The sequence below is a fragment of the Gymnodraco acuticeps genome, unplaced genomic scaffold, assembly GCF_902827175.1.
Source record: "Gymnodraco acuticeps unplaced genomic scaffold, fGymAcu1.1, whole genome shotgun sequence".
NCBI classification, from domain to species: domain Eukaryota; kingdom Metazoa; phylum Chordata; class Actinopteri; order Perciformes; family Bathydraconidae; genus Gymnodraco; species Gymnodraco acuticeps.
Window position 1 is genome coordinate 3,220,224 of NW_022990441.1, and position 24,511 is coordinate 3,244,734.

At 43.1% G+C, this 24,511-nt stretch overlaps 1 protein-coding gene across 6 annotated transcripts in view; it reads left to right on the forward strand.

Moving 5' to 3' along the window:
- kmt2a (lysine (K)-specific methyltransferase 2A) overlaps nucleotides 1-24,182 on the forward strand; it is a 48,833-nt gene extending 24,651 nt beyond the window's left edge. For 2 of the 6 annotated variants that reach the window (XM_034225665.1, XM_034225667.1), the window contains exons 12-34: nucleotides 690-803; nucleotides 992-1,176; nucleotides 1,375-1,551; nucleotides 1,916-2,026; nucleotides 2,953-3,023; nucleotides 5,847-6,061; nucleotides 6,150-6,244; nucleotides 6,454-6,591; nucleotides 6,673-6,831; nucleotides 6,957-7,068; nucleotides 7,164-7,242; nucleotides 7,395-7,555; nucleotides 7,642-7,788; nucleotides 7,931-10,544; nucleotides 12,441-14,960; nucleotides 17,535-17,606; nucleotides 17,693-17,919; nucleotides 18,156-18,230; nucleotides 18,328-18,502; nucleotides 18,898-19,005; nucleotides 19,198-19,278; nucleotides 19,399-19,528; nucleotides 19,639-24,182. In XM_034225665.1, coding sequence (XP_034081556.1) covers nucleotides 690-803; nucleotides 992-1,176; nucleotides 1,375-1,551; nucleotides 1,916-2,026; nucleotides 2,953-3,023; nucleotides 5,847-6,061; nucleotides 6,150-6,244; nucleotides 6,454-6,591; nucleotides 6,673-6,831; nucleotides 6,957-7,068; nucleotides 7,164-7,242; nucleotides 7,395-7,555; nucleotides 7,642-7,788; nucleotides 7,931-10,544; nucleotides 12,441-14,960; nucleotides 17,535-17,606; nucleotides 17,693-17,919; nucleotides 18,156-18,230; nucleotides 18,328-18,502; nucleotides 18,898-19,005; nucleotides 19,198-19,278; nucleotides 19,399-19,528; nucleotides 19,639-19,914 — 8,042 coding nt within the window. In that variant the 3' untranslated portion in view covers nucleotides 19,915-24,182. The remainder of the gene's footprint in view (nucleotides 1-689; nucleotides 804-991; nucleotides 1,177-1,374; nucleotides 1,552-1,915; nucleotides 2,027-2,952; nucleotides 3,024-5,846; nucleotides 6,062-6,149; nucleotides 6,245-6,453; nucleotides 6,592-6,672; nucleotides 6,832-6,956; nucleotides 7,069-7,163; nucleotides 7,243-7,394; nucleotides 7,556-7,641; nucleotides 7,789-7,930; nucleotides 10,545-12,440; nucleotides 14,961-17,534; nucleotides 17,607-17,692; nucleotides 17,920-18,155; nucleotides 18,231-18,327; nucleotides 18,503-18,897; nucleotides 19,006-19,197; nucleotides 19,279-19,398; nucleotides 19,529-19,638) is intronic. The other 4 variants (XM_034225666.1, XM_034225668.1, XM_034225669.1 and 1 more) reach the window with 4 other exon arrangements.
- Nucleotides 24,183-24,511: the final 329 nt, after the last annotated feature.

Sequence of the window (24,511 nt, forward strand, 5' to 3'; positions counted from 1 at the left end):
GGCGTTTTATCACAGCAGAATTTAACTTTATCTCTGGTAGAATTCTGATCAGGCATTAGCTCCGCCTCCTCTTATTTATTTTTTTAGGACCCAAAATCTGCATTTCTCTAAACAGGGCTTCAAAAGAGGGGTTTGAGCAGTATGAGGCATGGCTACAATGGGTGATCTGTTTGGTGTTTAGAAAAAAATGTTTACAGACATTTTATATAGGTATGGCCCTACAATATATATTTCAAATATAGCATGACAGTTCCACTTTAAAGCAGGGGTAGGCAAGTTTTTGTTGATTTTATATTTCGAAAAAATATCGTAAAAATCTTTCACTATATTCAAATTCAAGAGGTCTGTAAGAAAACTAGACTTCTGCACCTCCTCTTAGCTCTGTCATCACGCATTTGAAAATCTTGTCTGTGAACTTTAACCAATTACAGGTCCTTTTACAGACCAGCAAGAGAAGGAAGTGCTGTGTTTTCAAAGCCTGTTTTTGTTGTTGTGCCTTTTCGTAATAACTGGCTACCCCAGCTTGAAGTAGGCAGTACATATGCACCACCTGGGATTCATTCTGAGATTAAAGAGAAGGATTTCCTAAGAATCTGACCTGTATTTTGAACACTCTTTCTGTAACTTGAGGAAGGTGACAGCCTTGATATTTGAGCGGTTTTAACTCACTGTGCCATCTTCTCTCTCAGGAAACTTCTGCCCACTGTGTGATAAGTGCTACGATGATGATGACTACGACAGCAAGATGATGGAGTGTAGCCGTTGCAACCATTGGGTTCATGCCAAGTGTGAAAATCTGACAGGTATTAAAACACACAACGTTTACTGTGTTTTTACTTCGAGTGCTGACTTTAGTATTCAGCAGCATGTGTTGCACTTAATTTGCCCCGTCAGTTGGCAGTGTCTCTGCAGCTGACTGACAGCCATCCTGTGAGTGATGTCACTTAATAATTGCAGAAATAATGACCTGTCTTCTGTCTCTGTCCCCCAGATGAAATGTACGAGCTGCTATCAAAGCTGCCAGAGAGCGTTGTCTACACCTGCACCAAATGTACTGAGCGCCATCCGGCCGAGTGGAGGACGGTGTTGGAGAGGGAGCTTCAGGGATGCGTTCGCCATGTCCTCACTGCACTGCTCAACTCACGCACATCCTCACACCTGCTACGCTACAGACAGGTGAGATATACACACTGATGTTTCTTCTTCTGTGGTTCCAGTACGAATTCCTTTATCATTTGTGTACTTAAATGGATTTTAAGTTTTTAATTGTATTTGCATGATACACATGTTTAAGTTGCAAACAGCTGAAGCAGAAACCACAGATACATGAGTATAATGGTGAGATATTAACTGAATGCTTTGGCTTGGGCGCAGGCGGTGAAGCCTCCGGAGCTGAACCCAGAAACAGAGGAGAGTCTTCCATCCCGTCGCTCCCCAGAGGGCCCAGATCCTCCTGTCCTGACAGAGGTCACCTCCACACCTCCCAGTGACTCCCCTGCAGACCTGGAGTCTGTTGAGAAAAAGATGGATCAAGGTCGCTACAATTCAGTGGTAAGCATGTCATTGTTTGAGCAGTATCGCTGGTCAAACTGGATCTGGTGCTTTTTCAAGAGACCATATGAGAGGTTTTGAATTACTTCAAGTATCAACATAAAAAGCTACAGCAGCTTTGACCTTTAACCAGTCTTCATCCTCACTTCACTGTTTTTACAACCAGTCTGTGTGCGTGTGTGTGTGTGCGTGTGTGTGTGTGTGTGTGTGTATGTGTGTATGTGTGTGTGTATGTGTGTGTGTGTGTGTGTGTGTGTGTGTGTGTGTGTGTGTGTGTGGTGTGTGTGTGTGTGTGTGTGTGTGTGTGTGTGTGTGTGTGTGTGTGTGTGTGTGTGTGTGTGTCTGTTCCTCATTTCATCCACAGTTGGAGTTCAGTGATGACATTGCGAGAATCATTCAGACGGCCATCAACAGTGATGGTGGCCAGCCTGAGAGCAGGAAAGCCAACAGCATGGTCAAATCCTTTTTCATTAGGGTAAGAACCTCAAATCCACTCTAGGTCATATGGATCATGTCAGTCCTTTCAACACCACCAAAAACAAATCAAATGAAAGTGCAGTTCACAAGGTCTCTCAAATTCCACAATGAAAAACAGTTGAACAGGTGTACACATTAGGTCATGTCAGGCAGTTTTTATTTTTCAATAACCTCATACAATTTTCAGATACGTATTTTACCCACATGCCTACATGCACATGTTTGATATTTGTTCAAATGTAAATAAATATTGTCTTTATCCTAGGGCTGCTCAATTAATCGTATTTTAATCGAAATTACGATTTTGGCTTGCAACGATTATAAAAACAACATCATCGAAATAAAACGATTATTTATTTATTTTTTATAAAAAAAGAAAAACTTTTTATTGGTTTTTCAGTTGAATTATATAGTTCAGGGTAATCAACTGTTAAAAACATACAGTTCACTTCTTTTCTTTTTTAAATAAATGGATGTTTTCAAAGTCAATGGATAATCGTTTTTAATAATCGTGATATCAATTATTGACCCAAATAATCGAGATTATGATTTTTGCCATAATCGAGCAGCCCTACTTTATCCTCTAGGTTAAAGGATATCATAGGTTAAAGGCAAATTTAGTGGCAATAAAAAAGACATTGTACAGACAAAGTAAAAGCGTGTGGCGTGTATACTAAAACGTAGCAACCAGGTGCCAGATCATTAGCATGAATTCAAGGAAACAGACGCAACGCTGATAATTTAACGAGGCAAAACTCTATGCAGACAATGCTTCTCCCAAAACAAGAGTAAATATGGGGTTGACGAACACCCTAGCAATATTCTTGTTCGTGGAGTATGGAAACATTAAGCTAGCCAAAAGCTTGCTACAAATGCATTTTACGAGGCTGATATGCAAACTTCATTAAATGTTTTGTGTTTCAGCAAATGGACCGAATCTTCCCGTGGTTCAAAGTGAAAGAGTCCAGGCTCTGGGAACGGCAAAAAGTCTCCAAGTGAGTGTCTACCGCACCGTAGTACAAGAAGTTATACCAATAACTTAGTGTGTCCAGTGTGCAATTGTTACACAGTAGAGTTATGTAAACCATAATTTGTCTCCATAAGTTGCTTCTAGAATTTTCTTTACACTGTTATGCGTTGAGGCTTTTGGAAATCAGGTATATTTTGCAATTTTGATTTAAAGGGTTTGAAATTTAAACAATGAAAGAAAGCTCAAACTGACATAACCAGAATTTGAAATTCAAAGTGCTCTTAATCTAAATTAGAATTGTGTGTTATGTGCTGGAATTTTCCAAACCTGTAGTGACCGTTATGATTGTTATAACAGAGAATAACCTTTGAATATAATACTACTCATGTAATATGAACCTTTCCAAAGAGCTTGTTGTAAGCTGCAGTTTTCAAGAACTGTGCTCTATAATTATTGAAATGAGTAGTAAGATGTGGTTTTCCCTTGGAGAAGCTGCACCATCATCTGTATAGAGGAGAAAACCAGAAAGCAGTGAACTAATATTTATCAAATGTGGGGGCTGTCTGTAACAAAACCAATCCGAATTAGTAAGTGGAAATAAGGAGGATCAGGAATTCAACTGATTGTCTCTTTATCGTTTTGAGTGATTAAGGACATCTACAAGTCTGTGATGTTCATTTTTGTTCTCACTCATTTGTGTGCAGAAGGCTTCATATTACTAGCATGCTACAGGCAAAATAATGTCTGTAATGTTCGGGAAGATAGTGGTCACACAATACGCATGACCAGGTGCGAGCAGGACCTATAACATTACCATTGCCATTACATCAAATACAGAAAGAGTCTCTTTAAGAATTCAATAAATCATTCATTAAAGGGCCTGAGTGGAGTAGATAGTGGTGGAGTGGTTTTCTTTCAATATGCCTCATTTCAAGATAATGACTGATGAGCAAGACCAGTTCAGATGTAAAGCTGGGGTAATTATATTGATTCCACACTTTCTCTGATTTAATGAGCCCAATGGACAGCTTAGTGGTGAATGTAAGTTGGTAATAGACCACAGGAGACCTATACATTCTGATTGATGTCATTTTGAAAGACATCAACAGAGAAGATAAAGTCAACATGTATGTCTTCACGTGTTTCTTTATTGACAAGAGAATACAGGCTCAATGAAACCATCTCCCATAAGATGCAATCAGTTCAGTGTATTTAAGCATCTGAGCAGTAGCCTCAAACATATTCACGGAGGGCAGCAGCACTATTGATAAGTGCACATACGATACGATACGATACGATACGATATACTTTATTGTCCCCGTAAGGAAATTTGTTCTGGGCTCCGTCCAGCAGTTCCGCATACATGTACATCAGTGCTTCTCAAAGTGTGGTCCGCGGACCACTGGTGGTCCGTGAGCGCCCCCTAGTGGTCCGTGAGTATATTGGTAACATTTCACATTTGAAATAAATACATTTATTTAAGTTGTTCGCACTCTCGCGGCAATATCTCCGCAATGGAACGAGCTTAAGTTTCACTTTCAATTGCATGATATAGCTCAGATAAGCACCTTCATCACACATGTTGCCACTTGTTTGTACAATCTTCAGGCGATTTGTAAAAAACGATGTGTTTTGGATATTTGTGGAGTTAGGTGGTCCGCGAGTGTTTTTTTATTGGTTAAGTGGTCCTTGGTATGAAAAAGTTTGAGAAACACTGATGTACATAATATACAAACATAGTGGACATTTAAGAGACATACACATATCATCAATCATACACCGTTTGAACAAACACAATACACGCAGACGCACATACTGACAATGGCGACCTATTGCACAACCCTCATGGCCAACATTTTAAAAAAGTACATTTCATTACATTTGACTTCGACTACATTTCATTTCCTGTCAATGTTAAGAAGTTTAACGGACATTGGTAGGAATGAGTGCTTATAGCGGTTCAGCCTGCTCTTGGGAACCCTGAATCTTCTACCAGAAGGTAGGAGCTGGAATTCTGGGTGGAGTATGTGGGTGGGATCAGACACTATTTTGTGCGTTTACATCCATGATAAATAATGAAATGGTCATAATGAATAATTGATGCTGTTTACAGGGATGACTGGGTAATCATTTGATATTATCTGAAGGAATTACTCAAGGCTCATAGTCAATGCTTTGTGGCTATGTGAACCCTCTGTAATTGAATGCATATTGGATTTGTTCACACACACACACACACGCGCACACACACACACACACACACACACACACTCATTTACTAACTCTCTCTTTCACTCGTATAGATATCAGCTTTCCCAGACCATTTACTCTGCCTGTCCTCTAGGCATTGTGGGAGGCAAACCATAAAAGCTTCACATAACACTTGAAGACTCTTTGATAGATATTTGTGGTTTACTTTGTGGTCAGTGTTGGATTTAGTATTAGTGATCCTTTAAATGCCTGTTTAGCTGCCTCTGCTGTATTAAGTTATGAGACTTCACAAAACACCAATTAACCATCACTGCTTGACTTGGTAAAACTGCTCACATTATAGTCATATGACTTTTATGGCTTCTTGGTAAAAGCCTTGGAGGGATTAAAGACTCTTGTATTGCTTTTCAATATCACTTCAAATCTGTTATCACTTTCTCTAACACCCTTCATAAAATATTGTATTTGTTTTACTTTCCGTCTGCATTGAGGGATATTTTTCATTTAGTTGATTGCTGGTAAAAAAAAAACAGTTATAACAAACAATAAGCAATCTCAACTTTGTAAATGACCCAATCATTGTTAGCACTGACACACTTATTAATGTTGCCTGTCTCTGTTTTCCGTGGTGCCCCAGCAGCGGGCTTCTCCCCAACGCTGTGCTTCCTCCCTCCCTGGACCACAACTACGCCCAGTGGCAGGAGAGACAGGAGCTCTCCCGCGCTGAGCTCCCCCACCTCATGAAAAAGATCATCCCAGCCCCTCGGCCCAAAACCCCCGGTGAACCAGACTCTCCAGCTTCCCCTCCTCCTCTCCCTTTATCTCTACCTCCACCACCCCCACTGCTGCCTGGTAAGCTATCATGCAAATATATATACAAATACTTACAGGCATGCTTTTTTGTCACTTATTGATTTTATTTTAAATTATTTGTCTACAGATCGTGAAGACAGCCTAGAGCTTCCTCCTCCGCCAGGCGTCAGTGATAACAGGAAATGTGTTCTGTGTCTCAAGTATGGGGATGAAAACACTAATGTGAGTCAGGAACTTTCATTTGTATTTACTTGCACTATTTTATGTTGTATTTGTCCTATGTCCTATATATATGTTGGAAGAGCATGTGACCTACGTTTTTCATTGCCATATCTACACTGTAGCTAATGTGCAAATGACAATAAAGCCTTGAATTGAACCTGTTTGAACTCTCTTTGACAAACATAACAATGACTCTGTCACTGTTTCAGGAGGGTGGCAGGCTGTTGTACATTGGTCAGAATGAGTGGACCCATGTGAACTGCGCACTGTGGTCCGCCGAAGTTTTTGAAGACGACGACGGCTCGCTGAAGAATGTTCACATGGCTGTTCTCAGGGGGAAACAGCTGGTAAGACATTCAGTCTATCATCTCTTTTTCTTCACTGTTTTCTTGGCCAGACATTTACAACCTGTTGTTCTTTTTATTCAGCATTGTGAGAAGTGTCAAAAGCCAGGGGCCACAGTTGGCTGCTGCCTCACCTCTTGCACCAGCAACTACCACTTCATGTGCGCCCGCCAGTGCCACTGCGTCTTCCTGGAGGACAAGAAAGTCTATTGTCCAAAGCACAGGGACCTCATCAAGGGAGAAGTAAGAAAAACGAATTACTATCAAATCTGCCATTTGATGGCAGCCACCTTAAAAGTAGGTTCACGTTTTTGTATCTTTGTCATAAATAATAATTCACCTTTCCTATGTTTGTCATTTTTCTCCAGGTGGTGTCTGGGTTTGAGGTGACCCGCAGGATCCTGGTGGACCTGGAGGGCATTAGCTTCAGGAGGAAGTGGCTGGCAGGACTGGAGCCTGAAAATATTCACATGATGATAGGTAGGTTGATCAATGGAAAATGTTGGTGGATAAATGTCCATTTCCTTGATTTACTCCCAGTGTCTAAATGCCTTTTTTTAAAACTTTCATTGCAGGATCCATGACTATTGATTGTTTGGGGATACTGACTGAACTCTCAGACTGCAAACGCAAACTCTTCCCTGTAGGATACCAGTGAGTTTTCTTTCTTTTTTTTTTACCTTTTCATTCACGTGAAAGTCTTCCCTAACAATTGTTTTGTACCTCATCATTATTATCCCTTCAATTAATGTACATCTCCTGGAGGACATTTAAATTGCAAACTGAATAAATTCTCTTTTCTCCAGGTGTTCAAGGGTGTACTGGAGTACTTTGGATGCCAGAAAGCGCTGTGTGTACACCTGTAGGATAATAGTTTGCCACCCAACAGTGATAGAATCTGACCTGAAAAGCATGATGGCTCCTGAGGAGAATCGCACAATAGCCCACAGCCCACTTCACATAGCAGGTAAACTATATTGACTTGATCTAGTTCAGGTTTTAATGTTTTAAAATATGATGTTTATATTTAAATTCTTCTTCTTTCATATCAAGACTTCCCAGATCCATTTGAATCCCCAAGGCGCTCTGAAACCCTTTCCCCCACCGACTCCCCTAAACTCAGGGTTTACACCAGGAACCGACACCCAAGCTACCCCCCCTGTCAGCGCTTCATAGGCCCCAGACCCATGCCCTCTCCAGGTAAATATGCATCCTTTTTTTTTTAAGAAGAAGACGTTCGTTACATAATTTAGATATGGTTTGTAGAAATGAGTTTCAATTGACCTAGTCCTTGATTCTCACAGATAAGTATCCATTTCAATTTCCCTTTCTTTCTTTTAAGGAGGTACCTCTCATCCCCAAAGCCATGAAATTGTGACAGTAGGCGACTCCCTGGTGAACCCCGGCTTGCGGAATATTGATTCACGTCGCCACAGCTCCCCTTCGCTCTCTCCTTCTTCCCACCAGCTGAACAGACACAGAGGGGTGACCTCCCCACCTCACATTGTGTCACGACCCCTTACCTCTCCCCCTCCCCTCATCCCCTCCCCTGCCAGAGACCCTGAAAAGTCCAGACACATCAGCAAAGACTCAGCTAAGAGTCCAGTCCAGAGAGAAAATGAAAGAGGTAGAACGTTCTCCACAGACAGATACAGACAGCAAGCATCCAGAGACACGGACAAGGGGAGGGTTTCAAGTCAAGACCAAGCTTCTAAGGATTCGGACAAGAACAGATCATCCAGAGAAACAGCGCAAAAAGACTCTGACAAGAGTGAAATACCAGCAAAGGAGCCAGAAAAGAGGAGAACGTTAAGCAGAGACCCCGAGAGGGGGCGTCCTCCTAGTAGAGATCCAGAAAAGGGGAGACAAGTTAACAGAGACTCTGAGAAGGGGAGACAGGCTAGCAGAGAGTCAAGCAATAGAGAAACAGATAAAAGCAAATCCTCCTCTAGAGATTCCAGCTATAAGGATACTGATAAATCCAAGTCTCTCAGTAGAGATGCAGGGTTAAGGGACTCTGAGAAGCATAGACAACATAGCAGGGAAACAGGAAAAGACTCAGGTCAAGGTAAAGACAGACCATCAAGCAGAGACTCTGATAAGGGGAGACCTTCCTCTAGAGATTCCAGTTATAGAAGCTTGGAGAAAAACAAAGACTCTGCCTCGGGGAAAGATAGTAACCCTGGCAGTCAGTCCAAACAGGCTGGAGGTGAGGGTAAGAGCCCCCGACTGGCACCTGCCATCTCAGGCCATTCCTCCCCCCCTGTGGGCACCGCTGCTCTCACCTGTCAGCAGAGAGGTGGCAGCGCCAAGCAGACGGACAAGCAAGGGAAACATGGAGGCAAAGAACTGGATGTTTCTGCAGGTATGATGCCTCGTCACCGGGCCACCCCCACCTCTAGCATCACCCAGTCTAAGGACAAGCTCAGCTCAGGGAAAGAGAGTAGTAGCTCCACTGGAAATGTAATGCCAGCTTCACTCTACAAGGACTCCGTCGTTGGGAAATCCATGTCCCCACAACCTTCATTCCAGAAGTCCAATTCAAGGAAATCAATTGATCACTCATCAGGTCCAACCACAACAGCACCTATGAAGCCTGTGTGGTCTTCAAGGACACCAGCAGAAGAGGATGTTGTCAAGCGAGGCTCCATGCTCCTAGCCTTACCGGCTACAGCCCTAGCTGCCAAAGACAAACACCCCAAAGTTAAGACTACAGGCAGCAGAGAGGCGTCCAAAGACCGTGAAAGAGAAAAGACTCTTCAAAACAGCAACAGCAGCAACAAATCTCCCCTTCTGAACAATAATACAAAAGCAACCGGCAGCACCAACACTCATGCTGCTACAAACCCCAGCGCCCACAACAGCAGCAATAGCAAAGCTCCAGTGTTTGGAAACAGCACCAAAGCCCAAGGAAAGGCTCAGGGGGAGAAGCTTGATAACCCAGGAGGGGACAGGTCATCCTCGAAGGGCGGAGAAAATTACTCCTGTCCGGAGAGGAAGAACAGCTCCAGTCTGGAGAACTTACAGCAGCTGCAGCAGGGGGCATTAGCTCCGGAGAAAGGAGTGAAGACCTCCGCTCAGTCTCACACCAAACCAACAACTAACCAGCTGCCGTTGTCCTCTAGAGAGAAGAAGAGATCCGTTAAACCCCCTACTGTAACTGCACTAATCAAGACTGACCCCAATGGGACCGGCAAGGCGGGTAGTATTTCTTCCTCCTGTCCCACGACCACTACCTCCACTGTCTCTTCCGGTCACGTGACCCGTCGCTCTGCACGCTCCGCCCTCTTCTCTTCGCCCTCTGCCAGCAGTAGTGACAGTTCTGAATCTGACACCCAGACTCACACAGAGGAAGAGGATTTGCGCAAGGAGCACTCACACAGCGAGCTCCAAGACCACCACAGCCTCCTCACTCAAGGCACAGAGGATGAGGGTCCCGAAGACGACCACGACAGATGCATGGATGACAAACATCACGAGGACGACAGTGACGGGTCAGGGTCGGCCAAGCGGCGCTATCCTCGACGCAGTGCCCGCGCACGCTCCAACATGTTCTTCGGCCTCACGCCTTTCTACGGGGTTCGCTCGTACGGAGAAGAAGACCTCCCTTTCTACGGCAGTGGGGATGGAACCGGGCCCGTGGTGAAGAGGAGGAGCGGTGGCCGAAAGAAGTCGGCTGAGGGGCAGGTGGATGGGGCAGATGATATGAGCACCTCCTCTTCTTCGTCAGTGGACAGCGGCGACGATGAAGACAGTGAGATGAAACAGAGGGGTAAAGACCCTTACTACTACAACTTCACCCGAACAATAATCAACCCTGGTGAAGGTCTACCATCCATAGAAGGGATAGACCAGTGTCTTGGAAGGGGATCCCAGCTGCAACGCTTTCTGAAAGACGAGGAGCAGCAACAGCAAATGGCTCAAGGGAAAGCTGAGGAGGACATGCTGAGTGCTCTGTAAGTACACACAATTATTCTGATACAATGATTGCTTTGTATGGTACCAAAGGGTCCATAAGAGTCTATACAAATAAAGTTTTCAAAAGTTTAAAGTGCTTGCATTCATATATTTTGTACAAGAGTACAATGTTCTTTGAACTGATGTTTCTTAAAGGTCCCATGTCATGCTTTTCTGGTTATTACCCGTCCCCTTGTGTGTTATGAAGGTTTTTATGCATGTAAATGGTGTGCAGAGTCAAAACCCTCAAAGTACACCCTGTAGCGAGTAAAACTCTAACACAGAAAATACCTCCCCAAAACGCCTCGTTGGAGATACTTCACTGTCCATTGATTCTTCCGGGTAACGCATGACATCATGCGGTACCCGGAAGAATCAATGGACAGTGACCAAATGGACCAATCCGTGGAGCCGTTACGTTAAGCCCCCGCTGATTGGTCCAAATTGACCAATCCACGGACTTCCTCACACACACACTCAGTGCATGCAGCTCTGCTGATTTCTCCTCCCTGCTGCAGGCTGATAACAGACAGTTGGGTTCGAGGCGAAATTCTCTCTGCAGACCCATTCTCACAGCGTTTATCAACCTTTTTCTTACTCAATATCAAGCCACACTTATTGTTTTTACTTCGGCTGTGACTTTGTGTGTGCTCAGGATGAGTTTGGCTGTGTTTCGATGTGTATCGCTAAGCAAGGAAACAACACCTCCACGGAGCTCAGCGCGATTCACAACGTCCCGACCAATCAGAGCACACTGTGCTCACAGGGAGGGTGGGGGCTGGAGCTATTGGAGCTACAACGAGCCGTTAAAGGCAGAGAGTGAAATTCAGTGAATACATGTAATATAAATCTATTCTAGTAGACCTCAACAATGGAATTATGATCAGTGGAAATGGCCATGACATGGGACCTTTAACACTAGAACCGCCAACGGGTACATTTTACCCGCAGCTGTTTTTTGATTGTATGCAACTTGTTTTCAATAACATATTAAAGTCTCCCAGTCCGTGACTTTTCCTGAAAGTGTGTTATGTAGCACCCTCTGTTGTTAACAATTGTCAATATGAAGTCAGATTGAGAAATCCGCCAAAAAAAATGCCATTTATACCTATATCCGCCAGCGGGCAATATTTACCTCATAGCGTAAACATGACGTGTTGCTATAGCAACGCCTTTTGTCTACTGCGGTTCCTTATAGATAGAGAGATAGATTGAGAGAGATAGATAGATATATGGATAGAGAGAGATAGACAGATAGATAGTTATAGATAGTGTAACATCTTGGAGAATACAAGATCTTGGATGACTGAGCTCACGTTGAGGACGTAATGCATGTGTGCAGGTTACGTGCCAGTTGAATAAAGATGGACACTCGGAATGAGAGAAGTAGTCGCGTCGTCTGTTTATGTAGACAATTATATGAACATAGAACAGAACATTACAGATAGATCGGTAGATAGTTATAAATAGATAGAGAGATTTGTACCTAAACAAAACACAAATCTAACACCAAGCGTTTAAATCAGCACTCTTAGCGATATTTTATACTTCATGCTATCTGCACAAACTATATCATTTGAAAAGCTGAGAGTCCACAGATTCTATTGGTATAAATGTCATCCCTGTGCGATCAAAACTCACTGTTCTGTATGATAAATAAAAGAACATTGTACCTTGAAAATCAATAGCGGGTACATTTTACCCGTTGGCGGTTTTAGGTATACAGCGACCTCTGGCGGTTCTAGTGTTAATGCTAGCAAACAGGCCATGTGTGATGTGTGTCTCCTGCAGGTGTGTGCTTGAGTGATTTGATGCTGAATGTACCCTGTGTTTATCTGTGATTATTTTCTGTTGTCTCTTATAATAAGACATATTTTCTTTGCCGTGTTTGACAGGACCTTAGGCAAGCAGCATATCGGCCAGCTAGATGGCGTCGACGATGGCTCAGAGAGCGATACCAGCATCTGCACCACCAGCACCACCACCACGACTAAAGCCACCTCCTCTTCCACGGCCCAAAAGGGCACTCCTAGGAGAAGGGGCCGAGAAAGGCACACTGAGAAAGCTGACCCCCATGACTCGAGCAAGGAGGCTGACAACAGCGGGGGAGCCACAAGTGGCAACCCGCGAGAAGGCAGAAAGAACCAGAAAGAAAACTGTCTTCCTCTCGGAGGCGGGGTCAAGTCCCAATCTCAGAGTCAGGGTCAGGATCCTCTCGAGGCCCAACTGTCCCTCAGTACAGACCTTCTTAAATCTGACTCCGACAACAACAACAGTGATGACTGTGGTAACATTTTGCCATCTGACATCATGGAATTTGTCCTCAACACACCTTCCATGTCAATGCAGGCTCTGAGTCAGCAGTCTGAGCCGTCCTCCTCAGAGCTTCTCCTCGATGAGAGCTATGTTGGAGTGGATGTCAACCGGCCCAAAGATATTCTGTTTGAAGACTTTTCCCAGCAGCTGCCCACTGCTGAGAGCGGAGGTGTAGTGGAGAGTAGTGTAAATAGTTCCATATCTGTGGAGGAGCCCTATCTTCCTTTGGAGCTGCCTTCTGACCTCTCGGTCCTGACAACACGCAGCCCTTCCGTCAGCACCAGTCAGAACCACACTGCTGTGAGTCTCATCTCTGAAACCTCAGACCGCACAATGCTGGGCTTGACCTCTGACTCAGAGACCATCGGAGGAGAAAAGAGTGGGGGCAAGAAAAGAGCCGGGCCAAGTGTGTCACCGTCAGAGAAGCAGCATGACACTACAACACAGGTCACAGAGGGTCACATGACTCCTGAGCAGTTTATTCCCAGCCCTGCCATTGGCCAGGTGGTTGAACCCCAAGGGAACCAGGATGTCCCCAGGAGCTCTGGTACCCCGGGTCTGCCGAGTTCACCCTCCCTTCCTATTCAGGGTCAGAAGTACATCCCTGCTTCCGCTGCAGCCGCAGGCAGCCCCGGTCCAGTTCCTGTCCCAGGACCATCCCAGGTTCAGGTTTCCAGCCCAGCACTCATCAAACCGGGCCCTGACAAGCTCATCGTGGTCAACCAGCAGTTCCAGCCTCTTTACGTTCTTCAGACCGTCCCTAATGGTGTTGCCCAAAAAATTGGTGCCGGAGCAATGATGGACACTGTCACACTTACCACAGGGTTGAATACTGCCATATCCACGGCCAAGCCAATATTTCCTGCTGGAGGCAAAGTCCTGGGCACCATGACACACCCCTCCCAGATTCACACCTTCACAGGAACCACACAGGCAGGTTTCCAGACGGGGGTCCCCAGCACCACCTCAGGGCTTCTCATCGGGTTGCCCCACGAGCCCCAGATTCTGGTCTCAGAAGCTGGTCGGAGTCACAGTGTTGCCATAGTGTCCAGTCCCTCCTCTCTCACTTGTTCCCCGACTGTACTCGCCTCAGCTCACGGCAAAAAGAGGCCCATCCCTCGTACTCGACCAAGAAAGAATAAAAAGCCGGTCCCCTCCCGTAGCCAGCCCACCCTGGCCCCATCTGAAGTTGGCCCTCCCAACATGACCCTAATCAACCTGTCTTCCCCTCAGATTACTGCTACCATTCCTGGCACCCTCTACACTTCTCAGCGCAAGGTCCCAAATATTATCAAGAGACCAAAATCAGGCGGGGTTATGTACTTCGATCCCACTACTCTCCTTCAGCAGAGGATTCCTGGTGTGGCCCAGCCTGGTATCCTGGGCCATGATGCCTCCACTCACCTCATACCTTGCACAGTCTCTGGGCTCAACCCCAGTCGGTCAGTGCTGAATGTTGTGTCTGTGCCCTCTAGTGGTGCTGCTGGCCTTCTTGCACCAGGAACAGTCTCCATCTCCACCCCTCTGCTCGGCTCCACTGAGATCACAGGGCCAATTAGCAACCTCCTGTTCAAGGCAGGTCCTCACAGCTTAAGCCTGTCAGATCAACCAATGGTCCTTCAATCAGCAGGCGCTCCTCTGATGCCACAGCTGAGCTCTGTGCAGACAACTATAGCCAGCAGCATCTGCGTCCTGCCGTCCCAACAGACTATCAGCATGGCTGTCAACCAGCAAGGAAAGACAGAAGTTAGTCATGTCCACTTACAGCCCAAACCCATCAACAGAACCCACACTGTGGACTCCAGTCACAACACCAACGTTACTCTAGCCACCTCTCTAAGTACGGCCAAGGGTCGTGTTGTTGGAGTGTTTACAAACACACAAACCTCCGCACACACCCAAAGCAGAAGAATAACTCCCATCTCCAGATCATCGGAGCAAAGGCAGCCTAACTCCAGCACTTCAGGAGCAGAGAAAGGCAAACAGAAAACCAAGAGGAGCAGGCAGAGTTCAGACACAACCAGCGTGAAGAAGCTCAAGGCGGCGCAGGCAGAGGAGCCTCACAGCAACCCCGCAGGACGACATCGCCCAAACCCAAGGTAAGACTGTTATTATTTATGGCTGGTTGAGATGTATTGTGTTTTGGGTTTGTTTTTATCACATCAATATATGGGAGGAATTGGCAGTGACCTTCTCCAATAGGGTCCTGCATAAAGAATGTGACATTGAGACATTTTTTATTTTGGTTTAAAGTTTTGCCCAGGCAAATTTTCCAAATCACTTTTTTTTGTATCTACATGAACCACCATGTGCATTCCCATACATTATATCAAATGCGCACCACTCATATTATGAAGGAAATATGTCTGTGGGCCCTATTTCTCACATTATTTCCCTTTTCAAAAACAGCTGTGGAAAACACCAGTAATAATGCCAAGAGTTGAGTTCAACATTATGACTCGTGTGTTAACTGAATGCCAAATTAGTCAGAGAGCCCAAAAGGCTGAATTGCTTCTCAAGTTACAAAACTAGAAAATGCATTTCCTGCAGAAAATGCGTGCGAATGCTGTAAACTGTGAACATTTGCGGCTGAATTTAGCTGAAAAAGCTGAATATGTTATTAGCTGAATGGTAGCTGCTTTTAGCTATAAAAATGCAGAAAAAGCTTAATATTTAAAAGAAAAGGTTTTCAAAAAGGTATAAACAATAATGTATAGCCTTGATGTCCTGAAATAGCTGAATAATGTAATAGTTGAATGGTTTCTGCAGCTGAAAATAGGCCGAAGGAGTTAAATATCAGATGTAAGTAGTAGTGAATGAATTTGTATTAAGAAGAGAAAATAAAGTAAAAAGGCTTGGGAAAGCAGCAGAATATTTTGACTGCAAACTTTTCGACTAAAACCATAATGTATAAAATATGTGGAACCTGTTGAAGTCAGTATGAAGTCTCCATCAGACAGAAAATAATAGGTCCAGTCTGTTAGTGTTTGTTTCTGTTCCTGAGCACCCAATCATAACACCTGTGTGTGTGTCCAGAGATCAAAGGTTTCCATGGTGTCTGCTCTGATTGGATGATGTCGTGTGTGTGTGTGTGTGTGTGTGTGTGTGTGTGTGTGTGTGTGTGTGTGTGTGTGTGTGTGTGTGTGTGGTGTGTGTGTGTGTGTGTGTGTGTGTGTGTGTGTGTGTGTGTGTGTGTGTGTGTGTGTGTGTGTGTGTGTGTGTGTGTGTGTGTGTGTGTGTGTGTGTGTGTGTGTGTGTGTGTGGTGTGTGTGTGTGTGTGTGTGTTGTGTGTGTGTGTGTGTGTGTGTGTGTGTGTGTGTGTGTGTGTGTGGCTCCAATCTGCCCAGCAACACCATGACAACCAACTGCAGCACTGAGTCCCATAAGAATGCTTTGAGGATTATATCTGACAATTTTGCAACCTGTTAAAAAACTATGGCTCCTATAAAAAAAAATACCAGACCGTGAGCATCAGGGAACCCCAATGAACTGAAATATGTTTTTGTTTTGGGTTTTGTGTGTAAAATGTGGAGATGGGAGCAGTTTGTCTAAAGTGTACTTCTCTCTGCTCTGAAGAAAGATCCGGAACAATTTAACATGGGAATCAATTGGGAGCTAGCTGGACTTTTTCTCTCTTCATGCCCTCAAATTTTTTTTTTTCCAACCTAGGAGAGCTTTTCCTACGTTTTTCATGAAAAAATATGTCTCCATCCACACTAATGTTAAAATCTGAAAAAGGCCTCTCTACCAAGCTCCAAACTAAGTTCAATATCTCAAAAAGATATCAAAAATATCTGAAGGTCTTGTGATCATTTGAAAGTTGGAATGAAGTGTCTAGCTGAAAGCATGTGGAAGGAGTAGCATTTGGCGCAAGGTGTAGGAAAAGTGGATTTGAAGGCATCTCCCATTGACTTCAATGTTAAAAAAAGAGTTTAAAAAGCTGAATATTTCAAAAAGTATAAAATATTTTAAAAAATGTGAAGGTTTCCCATCGATTCCTGAAAAGGCTGAATAGTTTAATATTTGAATGGTTTCTGTAGCTGAAAATAAGCTGAAGTTATGGAGAGTCAAAGTATTGGCTCATCTCCCATGTACTTCAATGTTAAAAAAAAGAGTTTAAAAAGCTGAATATTTCAAAAAGTATAAAATATTTTAAAAAAATTGAAGGTTTCCCATCGATTCCTGAAAAGGCTGAATATTTTAATATTTGAATGGTTTCTGTAGCTGAAAATAAGCTGAAGTTATGGAGTGCCAAAGTATTGGCTGAAATAATAATAATAAGTTTAAGGGGATTAAAGATTCGAAAAACTATAGTGGAATGCTGTGGCACAGCATTCCACTAATTACCTGTTGCTGACAGGCAATATGGATCATTTTTAAATGGAGTCCGGCACAGAGCTTACTCCATATAAGACACAGGGGCTTCACTGCAGCAAACTTCACATATAACATTTACTGCAAAATAGCATCTGTAATCTGTTTTATGATATGATATGTTCTGCCTGTTTATTACCTGTATGCTTTGTTAAACTGACTTTAGCAGGCTTCCACCACTTACCACTCTTACTCTCATATATTACTCACTACTGCAGAATATCTCACCTTGAATTAATCTATAACTTTCAGTTGTTTTTAGTACTTTGCATAAAAGATATTCCCATCTTCCTTTCTAGCAGTTCCAAAGAGCTGAGCTACCCTGAACCCATGGACACAGGCAAGCCCGCTGACAAGGCAACCAACAAGAGGTATGCAGCCGTCCATTGATTCCAGGTACCCACTGTCATACTGAATATACAGAATAACTCTAATGCTTGCCTTAAATCTTTTCTAGTGTGCTAGGTAAAAAGAAGACATCTGAAGGTCCTGTGGTACCGGGGAAAGTAGTGGGGAAAGACAAACCATCAGCAGCAGGGGGGGCAGCGTCTCTTCCTGTGGCTTCACCACCTGACGAAGAGGGAAACAGCAGGGATACCGGCCTGGACAGCAAACCCAAGAAGGGCATCATCTTTGAAATCTGCAGCGAGGACGGCTTCCACATCCGCTGTGAGAGTATCGAAGGTCAGAACAAAGAAACTCACATTCACTGTTTTAAAAAAAAGTATAAAGCTATAATGAGCTTGTTGCTGAAAATAAAGTCCACAGTGCTGTTTGTTATCACAAAGAACGGATGCTTTAGATTATGTTTTAACACAAATCATTACTGTTCTTGCAAAATGCTCTTTACAAATGTAATAAAACGTATTAAAGTGTGTGTAAAACATTGAACTTAAATATGAAATACTGACCCTTCACAGAGGCTTGGAAATCCCTGACTGATAAGGTGCAGGAAGCTCGCTCCAACGCACGGCTAAATGAGCTCTCCTTTGAAGGTGAGGCATCACGCTAACTTCCCCACAAAACAAAGAATAGATACGTTTTTGTGTTCGTAAATGATTCATTGTTAACGTTTGTCTTTGTTCCTCCCAGGTGTGAATGGTTTGAAGATGCTGGGAGTCGTGCACGAGGCCGTGGTCTTCCTGCTGGAGCAGCTTTACGGCTCCAGACACTGTCGCAGCTACCGCTTCCGCTTCCATAAGCCAGAGGAAACCGAGGAACCTCCCATCAACCCTCACGGGTCGGCTCGTGCAGAGATCAACCACAGGTAAAGAAGACACACACACACACACACACACACACACACACACACACACACACACACACACACACACACACACACACACACACACACACACACACACCTAGGCTTCTTTGTATGCCTAACAATACAGTTTGCCAATACAGTTTTTGTGTATTTTTCTTATGTTCGTCATTGCTGTCTTTATTATATTAACAGCCCTTTGAGTCATGCTTTGTGATATTGGGCTATAAAGTTATAAACTTTCACTTGACTTGACCAGGATAATCAAAAACCCTTTTTCTGACTTAATGCTCATTATTAAAAAAACGGTTTTAAACAAACTTGTAGCCAAAAACCTGTTCTGAATCTGGTGCGTTTGTGTTTCTGACTACTGTCTCTCCCACCTGCTTTCCCTTCAGGAGGTCTATATTTGACATGTTCAATTTCTTGGCATCAAAACATCGCCAGCCTCCTGAGTACAGGCAGCAAGAAGACGATGACGATGAAGGGCAGCTCCGGACAGCTAGGTCAGTTTCTAAAAACACAAAATCTCCGTTATGTATTCACAGTAAATACATACTGTCTTTGTGCCACTGCTACACTTCAATGTCTCCCCTAAAGGATCAACTAAAGCTTAAGACTGTCAACAGTTCTAAAATAACATTTTGTGAGATTATCACTTAAGACCACAGCATTTATTGTTCATGTTGCTGTTGCAGGCGTGCCTCCATGGAGCTTCCCCTGGCTGTGAGATTCAAACAGCTCAAGGTCACATCTAAGGAAATGGTTGGAGTTTACAGGTAATCATTTATAAATCTTTTAAGCTGATAAAAAGCTGTAAAATATGAAGATAATATACAATGTGACATGACAAAATGCAGTCTTAAACCATTACTGTAATTAACTGTATCCCTCTACAGGTCTCCCATTCATGGCCGAGGTCTTTTCTGCAAGAAACCCATTGATGCTGCGGAGATGATCATTGAATATTCTGGAAATGTCATCCGGTCTGTGCTCACTGACAAACGGGAGAAATATTACGATGGAAAGGTGAGGTCTTAGGATATTTGAGTTAAAGATGTATTCGTTCAATGTTTTAACCTGACTTATGACATATCATTCATAAAACCATAAAACTCTGTTTTTTCCCCCCCTCCAAGGGGATTGGCTGTTACATGTTCCGCATCGATGACTATGAGGTGGTGGATGCCACTGTGCATGGCAACGCCGCCCGCTTCATCAACCACTCCTGTGAGCCCAACTGCTACTCCCGGGTCATCACTGTGGACGGCCAGAAGCACATCGTCATCTTCGCCTCTCGACGCATCTACTGTGGAGAAGAGCTCACCTACGACTACAAGTTCCCCATCGAGGATGCCAGCAACAAGCTACCCTGCAACTGCGGCGCCAAGAAGTGTCGCAAGTTCCTCAACTGAACTCTAAATGACTGAAAGAGGACTGCAAATATGTGGAGCAGTGCCGCCATGTTCTGATTGTTCAGGTGGACTTCCTGGGTCCGGCCTGCGTAGGACCGCTGCCATCAGGGCGCGAGCTTTGAGAGTGTTTCTGCTGCACGTGTTGGCAGGAAACACTGGCAGCGGCCGCGGGTCGTACTGTACAAATAGGAAGGGCCATTTTGGAGGAGGGGCCACTTGTAGAGATTCCAACATATTGTGCCTCCTTTTGTCTCATTAACAGTTGGCATGGGGAGATCACCTTCAGAGGTGAGTCATGAAACAGTTTGGCCTTCATAGCATTGCAATATTAACTTTAATTTACATTTGGATGATAAAGTTACTCCTTCATATTTTTTACATTGGCCCATCCTCCTTAATTTTATAAAAAATATTTTACGGTCCACTAATGCTGAGATGTGAAAAAATTCAAAGAACTCGGTTCCGTTTTACACCAAAGTGCAATTTGTTGAAGGGACTGGGAAGAGATATTTTACTAGAAAGAAAAATTGTTAAAATCTTTTTTTTATTTATATTGCAGTGTCGAATGTTATTGATGTACATCTCCCTGTCTGAATATGTGCTGATGCCTTCAGAGCTGTTGTGATTTACAGGAACCTTCCCCTAGGTGTGTACATTAACACTGTAAATAGGAGCTGCTTTTCAGTGAGCAGCCTGACAGGAGCTGTACCGGTCGAAACAGCAGGGGGAGCTGTGGCCACAGAAAGGAAGAGAGAAAAAAGAGACAAGCGGGTAGAAATGTAGATTTGTTTAAAAAAGAAAAACGTTATTTTTGGCCGTTCCTGTATGGGATGATATCTGAGGTCGATAGCATCCGTTGTACTTAAATTGACTTTGGTCTGACAGCTATGTCGATATGTTATCGGTGGGATTAAGCCTCTGGCATGACAGAGCGAGGCAGCTAGAGATTCTGGTGGACTGACAGCCAAGGGACTGGAGAACCCTACTGATGTGCTTTAGTAGACGTATTTAAAATCTTTTGGAGCAGATCTTACAGAAACACACAGATCCATGCTGTTGTTATTATCAAACGTGCTTTTGGTAATTATTATATAAGCTCTGACTTTTGAGTCTCGTTCCAAATTACAGCAGCAGAGAGAACCAAACATCACGCCCTTGAATTGACTTTTCACACAGCTGGATTTCTTCTTGGCCTGTTGTGATAACCATTACTATGGAAAATGTTTTTTTTTATTTGTATTACGTCTTTTAAACTCTTGTCTGTTTATCTTGTCTTTTTTATGATGGACATGAAAATATCAAGCTTGCTTTGAAAAAACAAATGTAAATAATGTATATTTTTCTACAAAAAAAGACTTAAAAAGCACTCACTAGTGAATAGCACTAAATGATGGTATTTATATTTTTTAAGAATCGTATTTATTTTGTTGCCATTTTTGTAGGAAATAGAGGTTTACAGACACTAATGCTCGGTCTCTATGTTTTGTATTCCGCTGCCTTTTCGAAGTTGTTTTTGTTGTCATTTCGTTTTGTCTTTGTTTTCTTTGTAGCCTGAATGTTTTCTTTGATTCCAAAGACTGACACTGGTCTGTGGCTTGGTCCCGTTGAGTTCAGTCCACCAGTAGCTCTCTTATCTATCGCGGGCAGTTTGTTCAGAGCTGACGGTTATTTTCCTTGTCCCAGTTCTAGCTGGCAGTATGGCAGTCGTGACCTATTATTATGCACTTGAGAGAGCAAAGATTGTTGATCCATAGCAGATATCTCCTCTCTCCAGCCTTATTGTCACCACATCACACCACACCGAGAATCAAGTCCACTTACCGGCCGCTCCAAGGCAGTCCTAACAAAATGTTTCTCTTGTCACGTTTAAAACTTAAGTCCCATCAAACTGTTTTATCCCTCTGCAGACATATCATAAAGAGGTGCCTTTATTTTAATGCTACCAACAGCATTCACTAAAACCCTGTCGAGCCAATCTGTTTATTAAAGAAACCACTTCCATCAAGAAATCACTTCTTATCCTCTCTCTCACTCTCCCTGTGGTTTGCCTTAGTTGAAAATGAGCATGCCTCGTCTCTCTGACAAGCCTTCATGTCCCGGACCGAATATTTGATCAGACTGTTTAGACTGACAGGTTCCACTATGCGACTTAAGTCTTTGTTTTTGTCCCTTCTTAACTAATTTATTGTTGTCCGTCATTCACGCTGACTTTGTCATCACCTAAAGGCCGTTAGCAGTTCCTCCCACACTTCTTCCTAAAACAAAAGTATGATCCACACGGTTTGCACTTTAGCTGTGACACGGGCACTGAACACACATAGAACAACCCTCTCTCCAGACAATGCAACTCCAATACTGAAAACCACAAGCACAGATAGTCACTGAAAATACTTAGAGTTTGTGCATCAGGCCGTGGTATAAAACTGAGTTTGGTCATTTTGAATTACTCTTGATGATAAGCGTTTGAGGCTCTAGCAAAGTGCACTTGACTCTTTTTCTGCAACTAAGTGAAGGCAGGGACCACTCCGGCAGCCCTTCCTTCCTGAAGGTGCAGCGTGTACAAACCTCGGCTAGGCTTTTCCATTTAGGGCCCCAGATCAGGTCATGAGGTGACTGACGGGCCGGTGGTTGTACAGCTGCACCTTCATCGGGCTCGCTGGGATCAGCTGCTAAGGTCAACTATGAATGTATATTCCTTCTCCACAACACCAGACTTGTGATACTTTGTCAGCTACATTTGTTTTCAGTTCTTGCGTCAACAACCTTGGTACATATGGACGATATGTAGATATGACCTCAAACTGGGCGGCAGCAGCGGTTTAATTTCAGCACTGGGAATAATAATAAAGTGTGAACAGCAGTGGCGTTTCTGTCTGTGGGACAACATGTTCTCACTGGGTTAGCTCAATACTTCTCGCCAGCATCGGTGATACAAACACGTTAACTGATGCCAAGGGCTCTGTACGACTCTCACTCCTCGAGATCCACTTCGGTGAACAATAAGTCATTCACTCCACTGTTTAACAGCATATATACAATAAGGAAATGGTGTTTGTTGTTTCTCTGGATTTCATTTTACCACGCCACACCAGTGGCTCTTTGTCATTATCTGTAATTATAGTATAAATACATAACAATATTATACGGAAACATGCATAGTAATTTCTTGTACTTTAGTATCTATACAATATATGGAATGGACAGACAAACTTAGTTACAGTAGCAAAACAGCAGATTTATAATGGTTAATAGCAATGTTTCAATGTACTCTATAATGGTTTTGTGTTACAGTACTATCAGATGAAACTTAACGTGCATCATTCTTTCGTATCTTGATATCCAGTACCAATTTTGCTGTGCCTGCGAACGTTCCTCCATCACAAGGAGCACTGCAGTTTTTCTTTTCACTTTTGTTTCTGGAAAGGATCGGTTTTTATGTGATGAGAAATGTAACTGTATTAATGGTGGTTGTAAACTTCTTGAGGTCAGCCATTTTGTTTTTATCCCCTCTGGTTGATGTAGTGAATGTTTTTTTTTCTTTGTACGTTTTAACAGGGACTTTTTTTTAGAAGGCTTACTTGATGTGGTATAAATTAAGAGTTTGGTTCAGTGGAGACTCACCAGAAGTTTTAAAGATCTTACCAAAATGCAGTTTTACCATTTTGGAAAACCTCTCATGTCTCCCACCTCTCTCCTCCGAAGCTTTGGTTGTACTTATCATGTACTGTTTTTTTTTTTTTATAGAAAGTCATAATGCTGATGTTGAAAACTTTTAATTTATTTATTTTGTGCAACATCCACCCTGAATTGTTCTTTTACAAGTTAAAGTTTGGGAGAGGTCGGATGAGTACGTATTTGTAATTTTCTAATTGTTTCTTGTGTATAGAAGTTATCAGCCTATGGGATGTGGTGTCACAGAGCGAGCGGCTGTAGGACGTGCGAAAGAGAGGGATCATGGGTCATGAACAAGCTTGTTTCTTATGCCTTGAATATACCTTTGTCTTATTCCTCCTGCTCTCCGTAATAACGGTATTTATGATTTCAACATCATATTTTCTCCCGTTTAAAAAGTGTTTTTTCAATACACATCAACAAAATGAAGGATGACTACCACAGTAAAACAGACCACAAACTACTTGGTTGAATGTATAATTAGGAAACAAAGTTGTAAATACGTGTAAAAAGAAAAGTTTCTAATCATGTTTATTTTCTATGCACTTTTTTATTTAAGTGATAGTTTAAATAATAAACATGTCTCCTTTACTCTTCTTTGTCTCTTGCTTCGTTTAATGAATGATAAAAAACGTATATTATCTTGAAAAATTCCAGCACTGTCTAGCTAATTTATATCTAACAAAAATATATATTCAATTGAATTGTTTAGGTGCTAGGATTCGATCAAATCTCTGCTCTCATGGATGCTGGAAACATCAGTCTGCTTTTTGACGTGTCTTTCACCAAAATGTTCGATCACATGATCTTCATTAGCAGATAGTTTTAAGCCAACAGGATGAGGACTTCTTAAAAAGCTTTTAGAACATTCAAAGAAACTGAAGCTGCATCAAAGGCTCAAGAGGAGCTGCTTAATGGAGCGTAT